The sequence below is a fragment of the Suncus etruscus genome, chromosome 11 (genome assembly GCF_024139225.1).
Source record: "Suncus etruscus isolate mSunEtr1 chromosome 11, mSunEtr1.pri.cur, whole genome shotgun sequence".
NCBI lineage: Eukaryota > Metazoa > Chordata > Mammalia > Eulipotyphla > Soricidae > Suncus > Suncus etruscus.
Window position 1 is genome coordinate 7,669,953 of NC_064858.1, and position 17,034 is coordinate 7,686,986.

The 17,034-nt window shown below is 53.8% G+C and overlaps 1 protein-coding gene across 2 annotated transcripts in view; it reads right to left on the minus strand.

Moving 5' to 3' along the window:
• Window positions 1-15,746, minus strand: part of SLCO3A1 (solute carrier organic anion transporter family member 3A1) — a 51,986-nt gene extending 36,240 nt beyond the window's left edge. For both annotated transcript variants that reach the window (XM_049783295.1, XM_049783294.1), the window contains exons 1-2: window positions 15,524-15,746; window positions 1,859-2,342 (exon numbers count right to left, since the gene is read on the minus strand). In XM_049783295.1, the coding sequence (XP_049639252.1) occupies window positions 1,859-2,342; window positions 15,524-15,685 (646 nt within the window). In that variant the 5' untranslated portion in view covers window positions 15,686-15,746. The remainder of the gene's footprint in view (window positions 1-1,858; window positions 2,343-15,523) is intronic.
• Between the last annotated feature and the right edge of the window lie 1,288 nt (window positions 15,747-17,034).

The window sequence follows — 17,034 nt, forward strand, 5'->3', positions numbered from 1 at the left end:
GTGGGCATGTGGGTAAATTTCTGGGCCCTCAGCTTCTGGGGACAACCTGGGCACCCTGACTCAGGGCCCAGGGCCCAGGGTCTCATAGTGTGCCTGAGCTAACTCTAGAGGGGCATCTGCTCCAAGCTGGGACACAGATGCAGGGGCAGAGGCCCGGAGATAGGAGACTTCGTGGAATCAGACATATTGGCCATCACCGCGCTGGGTCCCAAGTGTCCATGAGACCTTGGAGCCTGGTAGGTCCCTGCCAGGTTCAAATTCCCTCTTCAAACTCCATAAACATCCCCAGGCAGGGGCCGGTGGATGTTGGCAGGCCTGGGCAGGACGAAACTTAAGTGCTCTCAGGGAGAAAGGGTGTGAGTCCCTCATAGCCCCTCCTCATACACATACCCCCAGAAGCAATGGGAAGGGCCCCTAACAAGCTCCCCTAAAGTTTCGCTTGCCCAGAGTTGGCCAAGTTCATGTATGTTCCCATTTGAAAACTGCTCCCGACCCCACCCCTGGCGCTGGACGTATTATTTATTTTTTCCAGTAAGGGTGTGTGGAAAGTTTTTAAGCCTGAGAGTTTAGAATTCGGCTTCTGATCCAAGTACATTTGAAAAATGGTTTTGCTTTGAGAGCAAAAACAAAACAAGAAGCCACACCCGATCTTTCCACCCCTCCCTCCAAAAAAATAATAATAAATAAAACGTTTGGATTCTCCTATCCACGCATCAGTTCAGGTCAGCACTGAAAATCTGCTGAGTGTCAACCCAAGGCCCAGTGGTCAGCCCCAAGGAAGGAACGGAAAATTTCAGTCCCAGAGGAACCAGGTTAGGGGCAAGAGGTCAGAAGAGGGAGGAGAGAGCGGAGAGAAGAGAGGAGACAGGAAGGGAGGAGGGAGGGGAAGGGATGGGGGAGGACAGGCAACAGAAGGTGAAAGGGGAGAGTTGGGGTTTCCAACTCTTAGAGTGTCCCCCCCGCCCCTTGGAGAGCCTGGATTCCACCTCAACACACGCAAAGGGCAGTACAGAGCCGAAATTTTCTAGAAAGAGAACCTTGATTTTCCGTCCACTGAAGAGCGGCAAAGAGAGGGGGACCCCACCACCCAGGGGAAGCGCCAGGCCCCAGTTGTACCCCAGATGAGTCAACTCCATTTCTGAGGTGATGGGGTGATGCGATTCCATCCACCACCCCCAGTGAACGTCACCCCAACATCAGTGATGAAGGGGGTACTTCTCACCAGCACCTCAGTGCACCCCAAAATCCCAATATCAAGGATGACCAGGGCATATGGTCGCACCAACCATGGGCATGTCTCACCAACACCCAAGATGCACGACACCCCAACGCCCAGGGGTGATGGAGTGTGCAGTCCTACTAGACTAGACTAGAGTCTCCCTAGCACTCTAGTGCACAATACCCCAATATCAAGGACAACCAAGGCATATGGTTACCAGCCGTAGGTACATCTCACCAGCAAGCCAATAGGCACAACACTCGAGGGAAGTGCAGCCCCATATACCATGAGCGCATCTAACCAGTACCCCTAGACACCCCACACCCTAATGCCCAGGGGTAACAGGGGCATTGCACATCCACCATGCATGATGTATTTCCGCAGCGTCTCTATCCATGACACCCCCAAAAAAATCAAGGATCAGGGCCAGAGAGATAGCACAATGGGTAGAGCATTTGCCTTGAATGCTGTTGACCTACCCAGGGTTCCATCCCCAGCATCCCATAGGGTTCCCTGAGGACCCCCAGGAATGACTCTTCAGTGCAGAGCCAGGGGTAAGCCCTGAATACCTGGAGCCGGGTATGGCCCAGAAACCAGAACCCAATTCAAGGAGCAGACAAGTCTCCCCAGGACCCTTACCAATGTAGAGGGATGAGTCCTTCCTTCGCACGTGGTCGTCGATGTAGGAGACACCGAGCGGCTGCACAGGGGTGGCCCCAATGCCCAAGAGCACCTGGGCCCCGATGAGCAGCAGGTACATCATGTTGGTGGCCGTGCGGCTACGGCAGATGAGGTCAGGGTCGGGGGCCGGCTCGGGGCCACCTCGTGGGTGAGAGGAACTGTTGGCGGCCACACACACGGCCTGGCCCTCGGTTCCCCAGCGGATCTCGCCCGCCTCATACTTGTACTGGTGTGTCAGGAACTCGGGCAGCGCTGACAACAGTGCTCCCAGGGCCATGACGATGCCCCCGCAGCCGATGAGGCGCGGCCGGTGCCCCCGAGCCCCAAAGTAGCTGACGAAGAGGATGAGGGCCAGGTTGCCGATCTCGAAGCTGCTGGCGATCACGCCCACGTCGGTGCTCTGGAGGTTGAACCTGCGCTCCAGCGTGGTCAGGACACTCACCTGCACGGGGACAGGAACAGGGATAACTCAGTGACTGGTTGGGGAGTGCAGAAGGCAGCTCATGGTGCAGAAACACAGTCAAAAGTCAGCCGGGACATCTTTCAGCTTGGGGGTGGCACAGGCCACAGTGCTCAGGGCTGACACCTGGCTCTGCGCTCAGGGATACTCCTGACAGTGCTCAGGGGAACCATATGGGGGTGTTGGGATAGAACCCTGGTGGGCCATGTCTAAGGCAAATGACCTACCTCTTGAACATCTGGCCCTGTCATTCTATTCTTAAATAAAGAGAGAGAGAGAGAGAGTGAGAGAGAGAGAGAGAGAGAGAAAGAAAAAAAAGAGGATTTCTAGATTGAATGGCTCCCTCTTATAAAATCTCACGTTAGGGGCCAGAGTGATAGCGTAGAGCAGTGATGGCTAACCTTTCTGAGCCCGAGTGCCCAAACTGTCGCACAAAACCAAAAAAATTCCCTCAAAGTGCCAAACATGTCAATTACACTTTAATAACAAGATTTTAGTATCTAAAAACTCTTTATACATGTTATAAAATGTATTAATTGCGGACCTTCCCGCGTGCCAGCTGCAAGGCCTTCGCGTGCCACTGCTGGCACGAGTGTCATAGGTTCACCATCGCAAGCAAAGATAGAGGTTTTGTAAGTGGCAGATCCAGGTTGATCTCTGGCATCCTCCAAAGGTCCCCTGAGTGCAACAGGAAGGAAGGAAGGAAGGAAGGAAGGAAGGAAGGAAGGAAGGAAGGAAGGAAGGAAGGAAGGAAGGAAGGAAGGAAGGAAGGAAGGAAGGAAGGAAGGAAGGAAGGAAGGAAGGAAGGAAGGAAGGAAGGAAGGAAGGAAGGAAGGAAGGAAGAAGTCTGCATTGGTTTTTGCCCAGGCCTCATGGCACATCATAGAAAACAGCTTCTCCAGCCCAGCTGGGCAAGACTAATAGAATTTCCTTCTCCTCAGTTACTGAGCCTTAAAGCCATTACTTGAAAGGAATGTTGGCACCAGGCTATTATTAATAACAGGCTGCGCTGGGCACCTTTTATCACACCATTGTGAGACATTCTTTCGATCGACAATTTCTGTGGTCTGGGCCTTTTAGCCACGGAATGCCAAGAACCATGGGAGGTGAGCGGCTTCCTAGCGCACAGCTCAAATGCACAGAGTCAAGAGAGACCCCCGCGCAGCATGACACACTTAACAACTCACACGCTCACTGTCACGGCAAGGACCACACAGAAGCTTGGGCTCTGCAGGACCCTGAGTGGGTGAGCGTTCAAGGAATCGAGTCACAATCTAAAAATGATCCACCATGGAGACTGGGTGAAGACCAAGGAGATAGTTGAAGGCCAGGCAAGGCAACTGCAGTACTACAGTTAGGGGCGCACAAGGGAAATGAAAAGTTTCACCAGAAGCACTGAAAGTTGTGAACTTAGACAGAAAAGCCATGATGGTGCTGCTGCTACTGCTGGAGACAATGATGTTTTATTCTATCCAGAGGCTCCAGGGCCTCCAAAGGCTGCAGCATTGTGGGTATCTCCTCTCCCCAACATCCTATTTATCCCACCAGGATGGTCAGACCCATCCACAGTTGGGAGGGGTCTGAGGTTTGGAATCAAAGTCTGCCTGGGGGGAAGAGGAGGCAGAGAAAGGCAGCAAGAGATCATGGAGGGCAGCAGGAAAGAGGCTGCATGAAAAGCTTAGCTCGGAAGCCATGTGGAGAAATGCATGTATTTATACAACACAGTATCATAAGCACATGGAGAGATATGGGAAGGGGGTCCCCGAAGGAAAGAAGAGAAAAAAGGGACAGGAAAAAAATAGTATCCGAAGGAAGAACAGCCCCCCCCCCACCAAATTTACATCATACTGCAAGCCACCAGCCTAGTAAGGATTCAAGATGGTCAACAGATGGTGGGTAGGACAAAGGGAAGACTTCAGTGCCATACAGGGGACAGTCCACTCATCAGTGACCTACTGAAAACCTACAGAACAAGAAGAAAAACAGAACCCCACCCCCACCCCCACCCTCCACACACACACACACACACACACACACACACACACACATCTGGGCTAAGGCAAAAAGCTTATAAGAAATCTTTGGTCAAAAACAAGGCAAGAGGGGCCGGAGCAATGGCACAAGTGGTAGGGTGTTTGCCTTGTGCACACCAACATAGGATGGAGGTTCTATCCCCCGGCGTCCCATATAGTCCCCCAAACCAGGAGCGATTTCTGAGTGCATAGCCAGGAGTACCCCTGCGAGTCACTGGGTATGGCCCAAAAGCAAAAACAAAAACAAAAAAGAAACAAGGCAGGTGAGGAAGCAGTGGCAAAAGAACAGAAAGTGTATGTGTGTGTGAAAACACTATCAACTGAGAATTTCATACCAACAAAGCTATTCTTTGGAAAGGGAGGAGGCTCCAGGGAAGAGTTCTTGGCCTCAGTTACTTGCTGAGAAGAATTTCCTCTGGTAGGCAGTAAATGAAATCTTGTAGCATCTCAAATTAGACATAAGATATGCCCAGGAAGGAGGAACAAAAGGAAAGTTGAATTTGGGAATGTGGAATCAGCTCAGACAGCTGGAGCAGATGCCTGGGAGAAGGTGGCCATCAAGTTCAACCATTCCATCTCGGGGACTAATGAGGCTGCCTCATCACCTCCAGGTGATGCCCAGAGGCAGCATTAACTGCAGATAGGGCCTGAGCATTAACTACTGTTCAGCCTTCACAGCAAGGCCAGGTTTTCTGGGGATGGTCTGAACCCCCTGAGTAACCTCTGAAAATTATCCTCTTTCAAGATAAGAAGCACACACATACAACTAAACTAGGGGCTAGAATGATAGCACATTGGGGAGGGCATTTGCAACCAACCTCAGTTTCAATCTCAGGCATCTCATAGGGTTCCCCCCCCCCCCCCCCCCAGCGCACCAGGAGTGATTCCAGACTGCAGAGCCAGGAGTAATCCCTGAGCACTGCCAGATGTGGTCCTCAACAAAACACACACACACACACACACACACACACAAAATAAAAAATGCACCACCATCCAACAACAAAACCCAAACTAAATATGTAGGTTAAGTCTTTTCCTTTGTATTGGAAGACAAAGTAGAAATATTTTCCTCCTCTTTTCCTTAAAAAGACTGTGTAAAATTATAATACCTTGGTGTTAGATTCACAACATGGACATATGCAATAGGCATATGACGATGGGGTAGGCATGGTGGGGAAATCTTGGAGATAAAAAAGAATAGAGCACCCATGTTTTACAGGCGTTAATGCTGATCTGAAACAGACCTCAATAGCCTAAGAGGTCCACTGGAGACACAATTATAATAATAATCACAAACATTGTGGGAGAAGAGATGAGAATGAAATGTGGAAGGAAGAAACCATTCCTGTATTTAACACGCAACACCAAAGAGTTATAAGATCTAAACCAAAGTCTTTATAAAAACCTGTAAAGTTACAATAAAAAGCAGGACATAGGTGGACAGTAGGTGGAGTGTTTGCCTTGCACGTGACCAACTCAGGTGCGATCCCCAGCATCCCATATGGTTCCCCGAGCCCCACCAGGAGTGATTCCCCAAGCACAGAACCAGAAGTAACCCGTGAGCACTGTTGAGTATGGCCCCCAAAACCAAAACCAATAGAAAAAAGAAGTCTATAAGCCCAACTGCATGAGTCCCCTAAACAGAGTCCCCAAGACTTGAAGCAACAATGGACAAGATGCTGAAAATGAATGTTTTCAAATGAATTGAAAATCTTTCTGGAGAAAGGTGATCTGAAACAGTCGCTCCCCCAGTCTCACAGAGTCATGACAAAATGACAATCCAGTGTTTAAAACAGGCACCAACTCATCTGCATAGACATCTGGGTGAAGGAGGTCCACAGATGTCTTTGTCATTGTCTTTAGGCAAAGGCACAGAAAAGTCACAGGACACCACCCCCAGTCCCCTGGAGAAGCCTGAGACAATTGGGGAACAGAGCTTGCAGGTGAGAGCTGGGGGGGGGGGGGGGGCTGCCCACAAAGGCTCACGCTCACCGCTGCTTTTGGGGGAGAGAGACAGACAGATAGGCTGCACCTTGACCCACCAGCGACAAAGCCCCCAGCAGCTGAAGAGGACATTCAGGTCCATTCAGCCTCTAGCAAGGCTGGAATCTTCGAGCAACCCAAATGCAAAAGGCCGTACCTGGAGCTCTGGGTTAGGGCACATGTCTTGGTGAGGAAGGCTCCAGGTTAGACGCCCATCGTGAGCAAATACATAAGCAAATTGTTTTTTGTTTTTTTCTGGTTTTTGGGTCACACCTGGCAGTGCTCAGGGGTTCCTCCTGGTTCTATGCTCAGAAATCGCTCCTGGCAGGCTCAGGGGACCATATGAAATGCCGGGATTCGAACCAACCACCTTTTGCATGAAAGCCAAATGCCTTACCTCCATGCTATCTTTCCTGCCCCACATAAGCAAATTGCCCCAGATTTGAGCACCCCCAAAGGTCATCAGTGGGGAGGTTAATGGGTAAATAGATATGTAATCTCAACACTCAACCAGAAATCTGAGAGCCACAAGGCCCGATGTCAAGGAGAAGCCTTTGGCCACTAGGAGACCAATAATATGTTATAAGGTAGTCTGACCTGAGGAGCCCGCTGAGTACTGTGAGAGGAGGCCCAGACAGAATTCCTGACAGGAGGGAAGGCAAACAGTGAGAGAATAGGGGGAGGAGGGAAGAAGTGAGGAACAGGAGGTGAGAGAGGAGCAAAGGGGAGGAAGGAAGAGGAAAGAGGAGGGGAGAGAAGAGAAGAGGAGGAGGTGGAGGAGGAGAGAGAGAGAGATTGAGAGAGAGAGAGAAAGAGAGACAGAGAGAGACAGAGCTCAAATCCTCCCAAGTTAAACCCAGGCAGGGCTGTCCAGGCACTACCGTAAGTCAGGTTCCTCATGAGACAATCCCAGTCTGTTTCTTTGAAGGCCAAGAGACACACTTTTCCCACTGGAGAACCAGGGAGACCCAGAAACTCACGCAGGGTTGGGAACACTGAGCAAGAGCCCTGACAGGTAGACTGAGTTGATGAAGGGACAGGGGGCAGCTCACTGGTGGGGCAAGTCCCAACCCAAAGCGCTGAGTTCAGTCAGTGGCACCCACTCCCATGTGGCACCATCAGCTCTGCCACCTGGGACCCCCCCCCAACTTTGCCTCAGTGGGAGTGAGTGACCCCTGGTGAACCAACCATGTGATTCAGATTTTCCGGCTGCCCCACAACAGCCAGGGGAAGGAAAGATTGATTAATTCAATTACAAGTAAAATTTTTTTTTAAAAATGGACAAACCTGGCCATGTTCAGGACTGACTCTTGCCTCTCAATGTTCATTCCTGGCAGATTTGGGGCATCTTAGGAAATGCCAGGGATTAAACCTGGGTGGGTAGCATCCAAGGCCAATGCCCTTCCCACTGTGCTATTGCTCTGGCCAACTAGTAAATTCTTAGAAAGAATCAATGGGAATCTCCTGCCTTTTTTCTTCTCTTTATACTTTTTTGGTATTTTCCCCGGGGCCTTTCCTATTTGTAAGCAACAAACAACCCCACAAATGCCAACTTTTGTTACATGCACACGCATCCCACCAGATGCTTTGGAACCAGGATCCTGGGGGTGGGTGGCACCACACCCACCCCACCAGGAAGTAAGGACTTGAGACTGTCCTTGTGGCCAGCTATCACCATTCCTCAGCCTGGCAGTGACATCACTGTCGCCATAGTAACTAATGTACTTCCGAGTGAGAAATGCAGATGGTGCCTTAAGAGAGAGGGGAAAAAATTAAAAGCAAACAAAACAAGTGCCTGAAACCAAGTGGACCCCAGGGCAAATGGGTGGATGCGGCAAGTGAGTGCTGGCAAGGCCCAAGCAAGGAGCACTTGAGAAGGAGCCCTTGGCTCATGGTAAGTGGTTTGGTTGAAGGCATTAGTATTTCCTCTCTGTAGAAATACTATTCCTCTGCCCCAACTCACAGTCGAGTGAAGTGTGTACTCCCCAGGGCAGATCTTTGAGGGATGGTGGGAACACACCTTCCTTTCTTCTTTGGGAGTAGGGAGATCTCTGATCTGGTCTACAGAGGCCTGCCCCCCTTTTCCTGAAGCAGGACCCCCTTTTCCACCAGGATAAATGCTCATGTCACTATTTCCTTCTTGATTCTCGCTTTCCAGAACCCATCATGAGACCCATGATGGACCTACAGTGATCAGTCAGGGGTGTGGGCCTGAGCCAAGCATGCCCTGGGCTTGGGGGTTCCTCATCCCAGCACCTGACTGGGGGTGTCTGGCCCCATGAATGCACCTGCAATCTGTACTTGGAGCAAAGCAGAAAAGAGATAAAAACATGCTGTTCGGAGGGGGAAGGGAAGGGCCTGTTGTCTCTCCTGGAAGGCTTCACGCCAAATCAACTACAGCCCTGGACATCTCTGTGAGTGTCAGGAGACAATGGAAAACGCAAGAAAAAAGGTTCCTCCACCTCTGAATGAAATGCAATGCTCCGATCAATAATGATGAGCTCCAAGACCGGGACATAAATCATCGATGGGACAATAGGAGACGACTTGAGGAAATGAGAGTTTGTTCTCTGGGGACCTGAATCAGCTCAGGTCTGGGCCAGTCAGCAGGACCCCAATGGAAATGGGCTCCCTGGGCCCTCTCTGCTCTACTTTGGCTCCCTTTGAGGGCAAACACCTGGGGCAGGTGAAAAGTGGTAGATATTAGCTGGTAATGACAGGCTCAGGGCAAGGCTCAGGGTGCTAGTGGGGAGGGGGAAAGGGTGTCACAGCTCTAGAATAGGGACCATGGCTCTAAAAAAGGGCCCATAGTTCCTGGTTGTAGAACAGGGATCACAGCTCTGGAACAGGGCCGACAACACTAGAATAGGGCATCATAACTCTACAACAGGATTCACAGCTCTAGAAAAGGGCTTCATAGTTCCAGAGATGGATTCATGGCTCTAGAACAGGGCCAACAAAACTAGAATGTGGCTCACAGCTCTAGAACAAGGCCCATGGTTCCAGAGCAGGGCTTGTGGCTCTAGAACAGAACTAATGGTTTTAGAACAGGGCCGGTAGTTCCAGAGCAGGACCCAAGGCCCCGAGAGCAGCTGTGCAAGGCAACTCCTCACTACTGTGCTCGTGTGACCCACTCACACTCAGGAGCTCTCAGTCAGTTCTGTTCTCAGTTCTGAGCGAAAGCAATTCAATTGAGGGGTCCCTGGGGGTGGCCACATAGATCCTGAATGTCAGGAACTGCACATGTGGGCAGAGCTCACAGAACCACTGCAGGCAGCTGGGCAGTCACTGAAGGCTTCAGGCCCACCCAAGGTACATTATGCAGGGAATCCTGGTAGTTGCCCCAGAATCGGGTGCTGGGCCCAAACTGCAGCTACACACGTGTCCACTTCTCCTCTGGCCACATTTCCCCGGGGGGCAGCTTTCACGGGCGGCGGAGTCCACCCAAGGCCATGCTCCGGTGTTAAAATTCAAAACGAGAAAATTAGAAAAATCAAGCACCATAGTTAGTTCCCTTTCTAATGGCAGCTTGGGGGCATTCAGGGCCCTGCTGACAGTCAAGGAGAGTACGGAGGCAGTGGGGAGCCCCCCCTCTATCCAGGTATGTGGGGCCTCTCTTGCTGAGGAAGCAGAGATGCCTGGCATAGCCTCCCCCCTCTGGCTGGCAGGCACAGTTCAAAGCCAGAAGGTGGAGGGCCGGCAACATGCCAAGACAAGTGCCACGGCCCCCGCACTGCTGGCTGGAAAAGACGCTCTAGCGCCAGTCCCGACATGCCCCCTGTGCCCAGGGCATTGCCCCCCTATCTCTGGCCCTTCCTTCCAGGCACTGGCCCGCCCACTCCTGCCCACCTTGCCCAGGAACTGCGTTGGCCAACAGCAAGAGTGAGGGGGAGTCTTTGCCATCGGCAAAACGGCAACAAACAAATCACCATCCACGGCTCCCCAGGTCCTTCAAGTCACCAGCCCTCACTCTCACCGCATATCCCTGGTCCAAGAATACCCCATGTGGTAGGCACATAGAGGAGCAAAGGAGACCCCCCAGAAGTGAAGAACTGGTGCTTACAAGGATTGCTCAGATTATTCACACACATGTTCCAATCTCAAGTCCAAGAGTCCCCAGGACCCTGTTCGCTCACCCCACATAGTCAGCCTTAAGTCCCTGCTTTAGGCTTTAGGGTGCCCAAGAAATGATGCCAATTATTGGAAGGTGCTCAGAGCAGAAGAGCAGCGAGGATTAAGAGGATTGGAACAAACAGGGTTGAAAGGCGTTTGTCTTGCACGTGACCAACCCAGGTTCGATTCCCAGCGTCCCATAGGATCCCTCGAGCACTGCCAGGAGTGATTTCTGAGTACAGAGCCATGAGTCATCCCTGAGTGCTGTCGGGGGTGTGGTCCCAAGTAAAACAAAAACAAAGAAAGAAAGAAGTCACTTTTGCTCAAAAATAATCACCAGCCAAACTTTTTGTCTGTTTGCTTTTTGGGCCACACCTGATGACACTCAGAGGTTACTCCTGGCTATGCGCTCAGAAATTGCTGGTGGCTTGGGGGACCATATGGGACAGCGGGGGATCGAACCGCATTCCATCCTAGGTTAACACATGCAAGGCAAATGCCCTACCGCTTGTACCACCACTCTGGCCACATTCTTCTTGATTTTTCTTGGGCTTGGGGAGACTCCGAAAGTCATTTCCAAGGGCCAAGAGACAGACAGATAATAGGGAAGCCAATTCTCAAACAAGTTGGCCCAGAGGATTGATTGTTCCAATACTGGGGTGCTGGGTGTCACATGCACCCCCCCAGTGGAGCTGGCAAAGTTGGGGGGCATAAATAAAGCAAGGTCAGACACCCTAAAGCCTGCACGCTGTCCCCGCCTATCGCTAAACATTTTTTAGCAGTCCCCCAAGAAGGACCCCCTCTGAGATTCTTGCTAGCTGGGCCATCCAGTCTTTATGCAAAAACAGCAGCGCAAACCATCACCTTGAGTAACCACACGTGTGTAAAACGATTTGATTGAAGTAAAATACACTTCCTGAGTCATCAACATTTGACAAGAATTTAAAAAAAAATCGTCTCTCAGCTATTATGCTTCTGGGTTAACATGGCAAAAACCCAGCTTCCAAAAAAAAAAAATCATGCTGCTTAGAGAGCCAGAGGGAAAGCACAGCAGAGAGGGTGCTGGCCTTGCCCAGGTTTGATCTCTGGCATCCCATAGGGTCCCCCGAGCACTGCCAGGAGTAATTCCGAAGTGCAGAGCCAGGAGGAAGCCCTGAGCATTGCTGGGTATGGGGCCCCAAACTAAAAATTAAAATAAAATAAAATAATGTCGCTTTGCAAGTCCTAAACCTGTAGTTGGTCTGGCCAGATGATGAGAGGTAGGCGGTGGGGTAAATGCTGGCTGCTCGAGGGCCTAGCAAAGGAAAGACTGGAGGGTGGGGTGCTCTGACCTCCTCTGCCTCTCCACCCAGCTTACAGCAGTGGCCACATGGCAGACTCGGTTATTCCATGAGCCCCAGAGAGGAAAGCATTCAATCAGGTTCCAGGGAGTGGTCTGTGCAGTTCCTCTGAGCTCCCACTGGCCTTTTGACAGCTGCCTGGGTTTGGGGGTGGTGGTGGTGGAGGCAGGTTCACGCTTGGCTGCCCCCACGCGGCCACTAAGCAGGGGACACTGGGGACGATGGAGACTTCATTTCCTGTCCACAGCCTTATCTGCTCTGAAGCATGGTCATTCGAACACACACACACACACACACACACACACACACACACACACACACACACACACACACCCCTCCAGTGTGATAAATCTAGGGGCTGGGGTCTCCAGGAAGCCCCAGAGGTGCAGATCTGTCTGTCCGTCTGTCCAACCATGCCATTTCTGAAGCCCCCAGCCTTGCCAAACAGCCTGCGACTTGAGCAGATGTCAACTACCTCCAAGTAGGTCAGCCAGATCGGAGCCACCCAAAACACAGACCCAAGCAAGAAGGGGAAGAAAACCGCTTGCTCTGCTCGCCTCTCAGACAGGCAGCACCACCAGTCGGACTGGGCCTCGCACCGCAGCATGCCAGGCGAGCTGTGGAATGGGGGGTGGGGGGGTGAAAGCCAAGATGTCCCCGCATGGAAGGAGGACACAGAACGGCTTGGCTCCAATGGTCTCAGGGAGAATCAATCGCAGCTTCCTCAGCAGCTCAGAGGGTAACAGCTGCCGCCAGTGCAAGGCCAGAATCAGCACCCCAGCCCCAAGAGACCCCAATCCTCAAACCTAAAGTTCCCTGGCAAGCTCCTGGGACACACACACACCTATACATAAACACACATGTACACACTTAAGCAGGCAATCCTGCCTCTTTTTATATTTTTGGGGGTCATACCCTGCAGCATTTTGGGGTCATTCCTGGCTCTGCACTCAGGAATCACTCCTGGAGGCTCAAGGGACCCTATGGGATGCGGGAATTGAACCTGGGTTGGTCACATGTAAGGCTGTGCTATTGCTCTGGCCCCACAATCCTACTTTTTAACATTGTGTCTCTATTTGGGGGGGGGGGTGGATTGGGGGGCAGTCCTCAGGGATTACTCTGGCTCTGCATTGAGAAGTCACTCCTGGTGGGCTAGGGGGACCGAGAATCGAACGCAGGTCTGTCCCAGGTTGGCTGGGTACAAGGCAAATGCCCTACCGCTGTGCTATCTCTCCAGCCCCAGAAAGTTGTTTCTTATGTCAGGCACTCCTTGACATGCATTGGGGAGAATGTCCCACTGCCTGCCTGTGCCCCTAAAGGGGTAACGCGGGGAAGATGCCGGGTAACAGAGAGTGGGACCCTACCAAGCACTGGGCATGAGAAAATGCCAGACCTGGCCTCACCTGAATGCTTGGCCTCTCCTGGAGAACCCAGGTGGCAGCCGTCTCCTGAGGACACATTTGCGGGTACCAGGAGCCCCACTGATGCCCTGGTGACCCTCATGATGCAGCCACCCGCAGGTGGCCAGCGCAGGGTCTCCAGCGGGCAAAGGCTCCAGTTTCCCAGGACTCCCCCCACGCCCCTCCCTGCATCCTTCTCGGATTCCCTGCGAGGCAGCCGCACAAGGCCGAGGCGACAGCAAATGGGGCCCTGAACACCCAAATAACAGGCACTTGTCTGGGCCCCAGAGCCCATGTGGGTGCTGATAAATGAAGGGTCCAGTTTGATGGCACAGGGGAGCCCCCCAAGCCGAGGTGGCCAGGAAAGGTCTTGGGCCATCTTCGTCCCAGCTATGGGTGAATCCAACATTCTCACCTGCTTTCTCACTCACTACCTACCCTTTGGGGCACAGAACCTGACCAAGAAGCCACTCCTTCCTCTGCTGCTTTGGGCTCTGGGAGTCCAGTTCAGCTACTAATACTGTCCCCCCTGCCCAGTGTCCATCCAACCTGTGCCCAGCTCAGCTCATCTATTTCTCCTTTTTAGAACCTCAGAGCCCCCCAAGAGCCAAGCCCAGCTCCTCCTCCTCCTCCTCCTTTCTTCCTCCTCCTTCTCCTCCTCTGGGCCAGGTCTGGGCACTTTCTAACAACATACTCCCTGGAGTCAAACTGACTAGAGGCAGCTATGGAGCTGCTGAAGGTTGGGGACCCCTGGGAGAGGCATCCCACGTGGGGAGCAAACCACAGCTTGGCTGCATGTGTTTGCAGCTGGGTAAGACACCTACATGGGGTGGCACGTCACTGCGAAGGTTTCTTGGAGACCCCCCCACCCCGCGCCACCAGACACAACAACGATGCCACACTGTCCCCACGAGTGAGTTTTATAGGACAAAAGTTTCAGCAAGAGAGAAAAGTGTCCCTCTGGGCATCAGGGTCCAGCATTGCTCAGGAGGTTAAAGGGTGGGACTGTCTCTGTCTCTGTCTCTCTGTCTCTCTCCGCATTTCCCGCTGACTGTGGGGAGGTGAGGAAAGTTCCAGAGTCCATGCTGGCTTTCCTCCCCTCACCCACTGCAGCCCAGGCTTAAAAGAAAGAATCGTTTGCAGGCCCAGTCAGGAAGAGTCTCTGAAAGCTGGCTGACCCATACCCCAAGCCCAGCCCAGGCCGGACTCCCCTAAACTTGCCCACTAAGAACCCTCCAAGCCTGTGGCACCCCCACCTCACCGCAGTGTAATAATGCACTTAACTCAAGTACCTGCTCCCTCCACACTAACTCACTCACTCACTCATCCTGATTACTGAAGAGATTGGTGCCCGGGGCTGAGCAACCAGGGGTAACAGCCAACTCAAGTCGGGGACCACCCTTAGTAGCCTCAGGAGAGGCCAAAAAAAATTTTTTAAAAAAGCAAAATCTGAATGTGACAGTTGCTGAGTCATGACAAGCATCTTCTCCTCCGACAGGCAAAGCACCCTAGGCCCCTGGGAGGGTGGAGTGGGTACCGAGCGGCCCTTTGGGGTGGGGGGAAAGCACAGAGAACAGAAGCAGCATGGAACAAAATTAGAGGTAACCCCAGCGGGGGGCGAAGCTAGCTGAGGTCTGCGTGGATCCAGCCGCGACTGCACAAACTCGCAGCCGCTTTCCAGGTACCACCAACAACTTTATCCAAGCAAGCCTAGTGCAATGCAATGCAATGCAATCCGGAGGGGGACACGTTCCCCTACCCCAGCCCCAGCACCAAGTACTTGTACATCAGGGTTACCCCCCCAAGCAAGGGGGAAAGATCTGCATTTCACTCTAAGCTGTTCAAACACCCTGCCCCACAGTCACATAATTGGCAGAAGGAGAAGAAAAAAATAATCTAGGATGCATTTGCTCTCGGGGTGGCAGAGAGGAGAAGATAGAAGGGAGAGAGAGAAAGGCAGGGCGCAGGGGAAGGAGCAGCACCACATGCTTCTTGCCGGCTGGCTCAGCTCTCCCCTACTGCGGGTCCCCTTGCAAGGGACACCCCGTTGCAAGGAAGGGCGAGGAGGGACAGGCTGGCACGATGCCCCCCAACCCTGTCCTTTGCGTCCCTTCCCTCCAGGGTGTCCCCCTGGGCGTCTGCTCCATCCAGCTCGCAGCTGGGCTGGCGGCCGCCTCTGCACCACCCAGCCCGGCCTGGGGGGGCCTAGGTCAGGTCATGCCCGCGGGGTGCCGGGGAGCCAGGGGTGGGAGCGTGTGTGGGGGGCGAGGTGGGGTGGGCGCGGAGCCACTCACCAGGTAGGCGCCCACCGTGCCCTGGGCCAGCATCAGGGCGCACTCGGACACCAGGAAGATCTTGATGCTGGAGAAGCAGGACGCCTTCTTTTTCTTCTTCTTGTGCCTCTGCGCCTCGTCTCCCGGAGGCTCACCCACGCTGCCCGGCTTCTTGCCCTGCATCCCGGTGCCTCCGCCTGCCCGCTGGCCCCGGGGATCGGGGTCGGGGGCCGGCGCCGGGCCGGGCGCGCGAGGTGCAAGCTCAGCCCCGAGCCTGGACGCGCGCGCCCCTCGCTCTCCGTGCTCCCCCTGCTTCTCCCCCGGCCCTCCTCCTCTTCCTCCTCTCCTCCTCCTCCTCCTCCTCGTCCTCCTCCTCCTCCCCGCACGGCCTGTGCCAATCACGCGGGCGCCACCGCGCGCTCCCCGCCTCTCCAGGCCGGGCCTTGGGGCGCGCGCGCGCTCTCCTGGGGACCTGGAGAAGGAGGAGGCAGGCTGCGCCCTGGGGTGCCAACGCCGATCGGGGCGCACGGAAGGAAGGACTCGGCTGGGTGGAGGCCCTTGGGGAGCAGGAAACCGTGCCCGTGCCCTAGATGGCGCTGCCGGGGCCCTGGGTGGGACCGTGGGGATCAGGGTGCGGGGGCGGCCCCGCGGGGAGGGCGCTTAGCGTTTGGGGTGTTGGAGGATCGGGGCGCCAGACAACGCGGGGAGGCCCCTGCCGGGTCTGGAGAGGGGAGAGAGAGAGTGAAAATGAGTCTCTCCAATGCCTTGGCATTTTCCAGAGATTGGGGTGCACTGGGGCCTGCTTTGGGGAGGTCCCCTTTTTCTCCTCCCCAAGGGCAGAGGGGGAACCGAAACCTACAGGAGGGAAGTTCTTCTAGTCTCCTTCTGTGCCCTAAGCGCACACACACGCACAAGGGCTGGCCCCCTGTCTGGCACCACCGGGGTGCAGGGTGATGGAGACCCCAGCAGAGGGCCTTGTGCAGCTATGGAGAGGTGCTGGGCCTCAGGCCCGCCCTGGCTGGTAGCATGCTGCCCCATCCCCAGGCTGCCTGGGTGTAGGCCCAGATGCCAGGTCCTAGGCGGAGGCAGCCATACCAGAGCCTCTCTGTCATCCTTAACCGGAGTTTGGGCCACGAGCCATGGGCAGATGCCATCCCACAGACAGTGGCAGGGCAGCTCCGAGAAGAAGAAGAAGAAGAAGAAAGCTGGAAAAGTCCAGACAAGTATCAGCACGCACCCAGAAACTTCCGCCTGAGTGGGGAGGAAGGGGAGGAGAGGAGAGTGGGGCGCCAGCCAAGGGTGGCCTCCCTCTCTCCATCCTCCTTTACTCAGAACTAGAACTCCAGAACTCACAGCAGGCCCAGCCCTGAACCAATTCCTGGGGGGGGGAAATACAACAGGTCATGTTCCCCGTGTCCCCTATTTCTGTTACCCCCAGACCATGTGGCCATGCCGAGCCCCAGTGATAGAAGGTTCCTGTCCTCCAAGACCCTAACAAGCACATACAAGCCCCCTGGACAACTCCCTGTCTC